Below are 7,585 nucleotides of genomic sequence, written 5' to 3'. Positions count from 1 at the left end.
ACAAATGAGCCATCAAGTAGCTCCTTTCTCAATCCCCATTTTTCCCACTTTCCAAAAGTATGCATTTAGGTAAGAATGTAGGCCTTTTTTCAGTCCTTGTGTTTTAACTGAGACTAGGATTATTCCTATTACCATTAATTTAATGATTGTGGAACACAAACAGACTCTGCTGAGGGCTTTAAGAAATTCTAGTTAACTTGTCTGAAAAAAATTTAAGTCATCATCAGGCGTGGATTCTCCTATTCATTTACAGATCCTATTATCCCTGTTTGTGCTCATTTTTTTCAGAGAAATATCTCATACATGGTAAATATGAGAACACCATGGATCCAGGCTCAAAATATCTTGTCTATCAGCATCTGAACAGGTGAAAGGCATCTGATACTTATGCTGTGCTTGGAAAAATGCTTTATAAATCCTCCCAATGTACAAATATCAAAAATGACAGAACAGAAAACAGCATCAAGTATGGACTTGGAAATTATAAGAATTGTTCCTCTATTCAATTGTCAACTCTATACAGTCATAAAAATGGGAATGCTGAAGAACTTTACAAACATAAAGGCTGTCAGAAATGTTTAAATTTGTATTCCATTATTAGTCAAAATGAAATAATACAGACTAGAAGAAAGGAAAATAAAAATACAGGACGTGAAAAAGTATCTGATATTAAAAATAAATCCATGCTGAAACAAATCCATAGTGGAAAAATAACATACCAGTGCCGGAAATGTGGGAAATGCTTCCAGACCTACTTGACATTCAGGATTCACCAGGTAATTCATTATGGAGAGAATCCACACAAATATACAGCAGCTAGTAAGTGTTTTGATCAGTTGGATAAAGTTAAAGACCATAACATAACCCTCAGTGGAAAGAGACTTTACAAATTTAGTGATTATAAGAAATCTTTTACCAGAGGCTCATGTCTTAGACGTCATCAGAGAATTCATATAGGAAAGAAACCTTACAAATGCAGCAAATTTGGTGAATGCTTTAGCTATCCCACAAACCTAAAAAGCAATCAGAAAATGCATATAGGAGAGAACTCTTACAAATGTAGGAAATGTGAGAAATCCTTTACATGTGGATCAAATCTCAAAAGAAATCAGAGAATCCGTACAACAGAGAAACCTCATAAATGTAATGAATGCACAAAATCGTTTCTATATGCCTTCTGTCTTAGAATTCATCAGAGAGATCACACAGGAGAGAGACCTTACAAATGTGAGAAATGTGAGAAAAATTTAAGTATTTCTCAAATCCTAGAATTCATCAGAGAGCTCACACAGAAGATAGACCTTACAAATGCAGGGACTGTGAGAAATCCTTTGCATGCACCTCAACTTTACAGAAACATCAGAGAAGCCATACAAAAGAGAAGCCTTACAAATGTGATAAATGTGAGAAAAATTTTGAGTATAGCTCAAATCTTAGAATTCATCAGAGAGTTCATACAGGAGAGAAAGCTTACAAATGCAGGGACTGTGAGAAATCCTTTGCATATGCTTCAGTTTTACAGAAAGATCAGAGAATTCATACAGGAAAGAAGCCTTACAAATGTGATAAATGTGAGAAATCCTTTAGAGATCGCTCAAATCTTAAAAGATACCAGACAATTCATTCAGGAGAGAAACCTTATAAATGTGATGAATGTGCAAAGTCCTTTACACGTACCTCAAATCTAGGAGCACATCAGAGAACTCATACAGGACAGAAACCTTACAGATGTCGTGAATGTGAAAAATCATTTAAGTATAGTTCAACCCTTAGATATCATCAGAAAATTCATACAGGACAAAAACCTCATAAATGTATGGAATGTGGGAAATCCTTTGCACGTATTTCAGATCTTAGAATACGTCAGCGAATTCACACAGGAGAGAAACCTTACAAATGTAGAGAATGTGAGAGATCCTTTAGGAATAGCTCACATTTTAACAAACATCAGCGAAATCATACAAGAAAAAAATCTTAGAAATGGAGTGAATGTGAGAGCTTTGTTATATGGAGCTCATATCTTAAAAATTATTTCAGAATCTATAGAGTATGAAATATTAACGAATGTCACTAATCTTTACCCAGCTGCCACACTGAAGAATCCATCAGAATTCAAACAGGAGAAACCATTCCATTGTAAATGATATTGCATATGTTTTATCCAAGCCCTGATCTTACTACCTCTGAACAACAAAATCATTATGAACATGAGAAACCTGAGAAAGCATTTATATAATTTTCAAATCTTAGAAATACCAATAACTTCCAGTGAGGAAAAAGTCTGAATGTGGACAATGTAGAAAATTTTTTTAAAACATTTTATTTTTTTACACCTCAAATACTGAATAATAAATTCAAAATGGATCAAGCTGCAGAATAGCAGTTGCTTGGCTTGGTTTTAGAAATTGCAATATTTCATTCTGAGGGAAGATGATTACACAGGAAGCAAATGCCTTGATATATCTTGTGGAAGTCCCTGAAAGAAATATTTGATTCTTAACTGCCTTAAAAAAATATTAACTAGTTACAATGCTTAGAAGAGGTTCTGATGAATTGAGCCCTCCTAACTTTAGGTACAATTGTGGTACGCACTTTGCTTGAGGATTCCAGTGTTCATAATATGTATTGCACGCTATGTGGGAAGTCCATGGTAGCAACTGTCTGAGTCCCTTTTACTACTGTTACCAAGTTCTTCCCAATATTCCTGAAGTAATTGGAATAAAAGGCTTCCATTCAAAATGTTGGACTTCAGTCACTTCCGTGCTTTATTCTTTTATCAGTTCCTTTATTGTTGCTGTGGTTGTAGTTGTTAGTGCACACATATGTGTGTTACATCTCTCCTGGAACATTGTAGAATGCAGTGTGCACTGAGCCCACTAATTATTCCTTCAAATTTTTGACCCCCCAAAAATTTATATTAGAGTACTTTGTTCACAGTTGTATTAGATCATTACCTCATTATGAGGCATTAATTAACGTAACTTATAAAATCCATTCTAGAAAGCCTCAAGAAATGAAGTGAGAGGTTCTAATTGTTCAATGTCTGAGGCTATAAATGGTGGTCCTGAGTTTGATCTGGGATCTAGGTCTCCCCACCTAGCACACAACCAACTCGAAGTCGGTGTATTATTCACGAGCTGATATGTAGCTGGGATGACCCAAATTTGTTTCAGGGCATTTGCAGGATGATTATGGGTAATGTTTTTATGTTTCTCTCCACTTGTTATAGTAATTTTATTTTCAATTTTAAAGAGGAATAGGGTATTTGCCCTGATGAAGGAGAGATGGATAAGGGAGCTCTAGGTGATTGAATTGCATTTGACAGCCTAATATAGATACCACTGATTGCTTACACATTAGTGTTATCCATGGACAAAATTATTTCAGAGCCTAATGGAAGGCAGGTGGTGAGAGAGGCGTTGGCATTAGAAAATATGAATACTAATGCTGGGGTCCAGCCTCGACACAGGATCATAGTTCTCGACTGGAAGCTGGGATATCTGGAAGGCACATAATGAATATACACAGACCACTTTTTGGGTACAAGTTGACAAGCAGTTTCTCAAGTTTCTCTTCTCATTCTATGCTCTTTTTCTCACCCATTCACTCGCAGCTTGAGACTGCATACACTCTGCATCCTCCTGCACACCCCGCATCCTCCTGCGCACGCTGCATCCTGCACACGCTGCATCCTCCTGCATACTCCGCATCCTTCTGCACACCCCGCATCCTCCTGCGCACGCTGCATCCTGCACACGCTGCATCCTCCTGCACACTCCACATCCTCCTGCACACTCCGCATCCTCCTGCACACTCAGCATCCTCCTGCACGCTCTGCATCCTCCTGCACACTCTTCATCCTGTGCACTCCGCATCCTCATGCACACTCTTCATCCTGCGCACTCCGCATTCTCCTGCACGCTCTGCATCCTCCTGCACACTCCGCATCGTCCTGCACACTCTGCATCCTCCTGCGCACTCTTCATTCTGCACACTCCGCATCCTCCTGCGCACTCTTCATTCTGCGCACTCCGCATCCTCCTGCGCACTCTTCATCCTGCACACTCTGCATCCTCCTGCACACTCCGCATCCTCCTTTGCACTCCACATCCTCCTGCGCACTCCTCATCCAGTGCACTCCGCTTCCTCATGCACACTCTTCATCCTGTGCACTCCGCATCCTCCTGAGCACTCCGCATCCTCCTGCACACTCTTCATCCTGTGCACTCCGCATTCTCCTGCACACTCTTCATCCTGTGCACTCCGCATCCTCCTGCACACTCTTCATCCTATGCACTCCGCATCCTCATGCGCACTCTTCATCCTGTGCACTCCGCATCCTCCTGCACACTCTTCATCCTGCGCACTCCGCATCCTCCTGCACACTCTTCATCCTGCGCACTCCGCATTCTCCTGCACACTCTTCATCCTGTGCACTCCGCATCCTCCTGCACACTCTTCATCCTGCGCACTCCTCATCCTCCTGCGCACTCCGCATGCTGCATACTCTGCATCCTCCTGCACACTCTTCATCCTGTGCACTCCGCATCCTGTGCACTCCGCATTCTCCTTCACTGCCCGCATCCTCCTGCGCACTCCGCACCCTCCTGCACACCCCACATCCCTCCTGCACACCCTGCATCCTCCTTCACACCCCGCATCCTCCTGCACACTCTGCATCCTCCTGCACACCCCACATTCTCCTGCACACTCTGCTCTTCTCCTGTGCGCTTTTCTTTCTGCACACTCATGCTCACACACAGCTCTGTGTGTTCCTTTTTCACTCACACACACACACTCTTCACACACCTCTCACACAGATACCACATGCACTTTCCTTTCGCTCACACACATACTCTTCACACATATCTCACACACATACACCAGTTATACTCACACACACACTCTCCACACACACCTCATCTTCTCTCTTCACAAGCTCTTCCCATGCTCTCTGCGTTCACTCTCACTTGCTCCTCACATGCTCATGAATTACTCTCTACATGTTCTCTGCATGCTCTCTACATACTCCCTACATGTTCTCTGCATGCTTTCTACATACTTTCTACATGTTCTCTGTATGCTCTACATACTCTCTACATATTCTCTGTGTGTTCTACATACTCTCTACATGTTCTCTGTATGCTCTACATACTCTCTACATATTCTCTGTATGCTCTACATACTCTCTAAATGTTCTCTGTATGCTCTACATACTCTCTTCATGTTCTCTGTATGCTCTACATACTCTCTACATATTCTCTGCATGCTCTACATACTCTCTACATGTTCTCTGCATGTTCTCTACATACTTTCTACATGTTCTCTGTATGCTCTACATACTCTCTACATGTTCTCTGCATGCTCTACATGCTCTCTACAGTCTCTCTTGCCTTCTACTTGCCCCAGTCTTGTATTAATACTCCAAAAGCAGATGAAAAAGAAAGACATTGCATAATCGTTGCTAAATCAAATTTAAAAGAATAGCCATGTCCCACAAAGAATCAAGAATTACAATTGTTCCCCACAGCTTCAAGCTTCCCTATTCCTAGGCCTACATCCAAAATAATAATAACTACAAACTTGTCATTATTTTAACTTTAATTATTATACTTCAGAGCTCTGAGGCCAGCTGCTTGCATTTTCTTATGAAGCTCTAATGATAAATGACATGGGCAAAGCTGCCAGGCAGTGGCCAGAAAGAATCAAGTTAACCCTTAACTTGGTAGTTCCCCTAGCTTTCCACTTCTACATATTGCACACGATGACTCTCCTAAAGGTCCCAGTGTTTTGACTTAGTTTTACTAATACTACATTTTACATATTCTATACTTGCCTATCTCAAAACCACTCTCAAATGATGTGCAAAATTTATTTCATAACTTTAATAATTTTTCCTTTCTTTGTGTTCCCAATGTTGGCTCTAATTCACTTCCTAACAATTTCATCAAGCTTTCTTTGCAAGCCAAGCATTAATCTGGAACTACCATTGTGCAGTTATTGCATTGTTTCTAAAATGAGAACACACATCATGCACTGGACCGTTAGGACTGTTCTGTGCTGTGCCCCATGCCTCAATTTTCAATTGTTTAAGAATGATTACATCAGGGAACATCTAGTTTCACAGAATTCACCAGAGCAAAAGGAGAAAGAAGTAGGAAAGTCAGATATTTTAATTATGCACACCAAGACCAACTGAAAAACAGTCATGCACAAGTAAAATCTATACAGCTGTTGTCCACAGCTAAGGTTAGGAGAAATGGGAGCAACTGTTGTTACAAAGAACTGCCGTGGGCTACTGAAATGTCTCCATCCAGGCCTACTGCAGGCTGTCCCCTATTTCATTTGGCATGGTGGGTCCTCTGGAGGGATGTGTCTCCTGCTTCTCGGGGTCCCAGACAGCATCCTTTTCTACAAGGAGCTGAACGGGCTTCTGAGATGTCACCATCCCGGCCTACTGCAGGCAGTCCCTGTCATTGCTGTCCCCAGCATCTCTCCCTTTTTCTTTAAGAAGTTGTATGGTGCAGACATCCACAGTTAAGGCCAAGAGTGAGCATTGAATTAAGGAGATGGCAACTGGAAAAATAATAAGACAAAGTAAGAAAAGTCCAACAGGAATAGTGGTATTCTGTAAAATGATCTCCAGTTCACATCTTGTACAAAGGAATCCACAGAGGAGGCAAAGGCAGAGTCAACGTGGGAATTACTAATATCTGAAATTTCATGCTGTAAAGCATCAATATTCATAGCTGTGGATGAAGGACTCCATAAGCCTCTAATATGCTTCTCAATACTTCCCCAGTCATGATTGGACTCATTATAAGGCAGGGGGGAAAACAGACCCATCTAAACAAAGAACGACACTTACTGATAATCTGATTTTGATATTCTGAATTTCTTGTCCCATATAAATAACTGCCTCTTCTAGGGCAACTAACTGTCCTTACACCCTCTATCTATCTTTTCTTGAACCAATAGAGCTATACTAACATTCTTAGATAGCTGATCCACATGATGAGAAGTGTGGACTTCCTTGACCAAAGAAGTGGTAGACAGGGCAAAAGAAGAACTTACACCAATCAGAGCAGTGATACCTAAAATTAAGGCAGCCACAAAGCACCTACCTCTACGAAGTACAGAGGCATGGTGAATGGCCTCTATGCAAGGATTAGAAGACCATGTCCCATTGATATAGACAGGCAAAAGTACATAAGGAGGTTGTCATAATATGACAATTTTTTTCCTTGTAACAGTATGGCAATTGTATAATGTAAAAAAAAGATTATTTGACCATTAAATGTGTGAGCATCATAAGAGATATGACTGATAATCGTTTTCATGTATACCAATGCAAGTATAGTAGGTCAAACTATAGCAATAAATCTCTGATATGAAAATGCAATGCTTCATGTTTTAATACAACACTCATTGTTAATATACTGTAAAATACTCAAGCACTCATGGTTTATGAAATATGGGAGGCACAGATCAGTAACCTAATACTCATGATGCATGAATTGTGTGAGGCTCACACCTGTAACCAGCATTCATGGTATATACACAGATGTGGTGACAAGACTGTAAC

The 7,585-nt window shown here is 40.6% G+C and overlaps 1 protein-coding gene across 1 annotated transcript; it reads left to right on the top strand.

Annotated features, from left to right (window-relative positions):
- The first annotated feature begins 404 nt into the window (after nucleotides 1-404).
- On the top strand, nucleotides 405-1,978 carry LOC127667428 (zinc finger protein 501-like). Its single transcript, XM_052160395.1, has 2 exons — nucleotides 405-1,162; nucleotides 1,270-1,978. The coding sequence occupies exons 1-2, from the start codon at nucleotides 405-407 to the stop codon at nucleotides 1,976-1,978; spliced, it is 1,467 nt and encodes a 488-aa protein (XP_052016355.1).
- Nucleotides 1,979-7,585: the final 5,607 nt, after the last annotated feature.

This window comes from Apodemus sylvaticus, chromosome 17 (assembly GCF_947179515.1).
Source record: "Apodemus sylvaticus chromosome 17, mApoSyl1.1, whole genome shotgun sequence".
Taxonomy (NCBI): domain Eukaryota; kingdom Metazoa; phylum Chordata; class Mammalia; order Rodentia; family Muridae; genus Apodemus; species Apodemus sylvaticus.
This window is presented reverse-complemented; position numbering and strand designations above follow the sequence as displayed.

Excerpts from the sequence above, each read along its gene's own strand:
- LOC127667428 (XM_052160395.1), top strand. The coding sequence starts at position 405 with ATGCTTTATAAATCCTCCCAATGTACAAATATCAAAAATGACAGAACA. Across the intron at positions 1,163-1,269 it reads TGTAATGAATGCACAAAATC|AATTCATCAGAGAGCTCACA; the intron begins GTTTCTATATGC and ends CTCAAATCCTAG.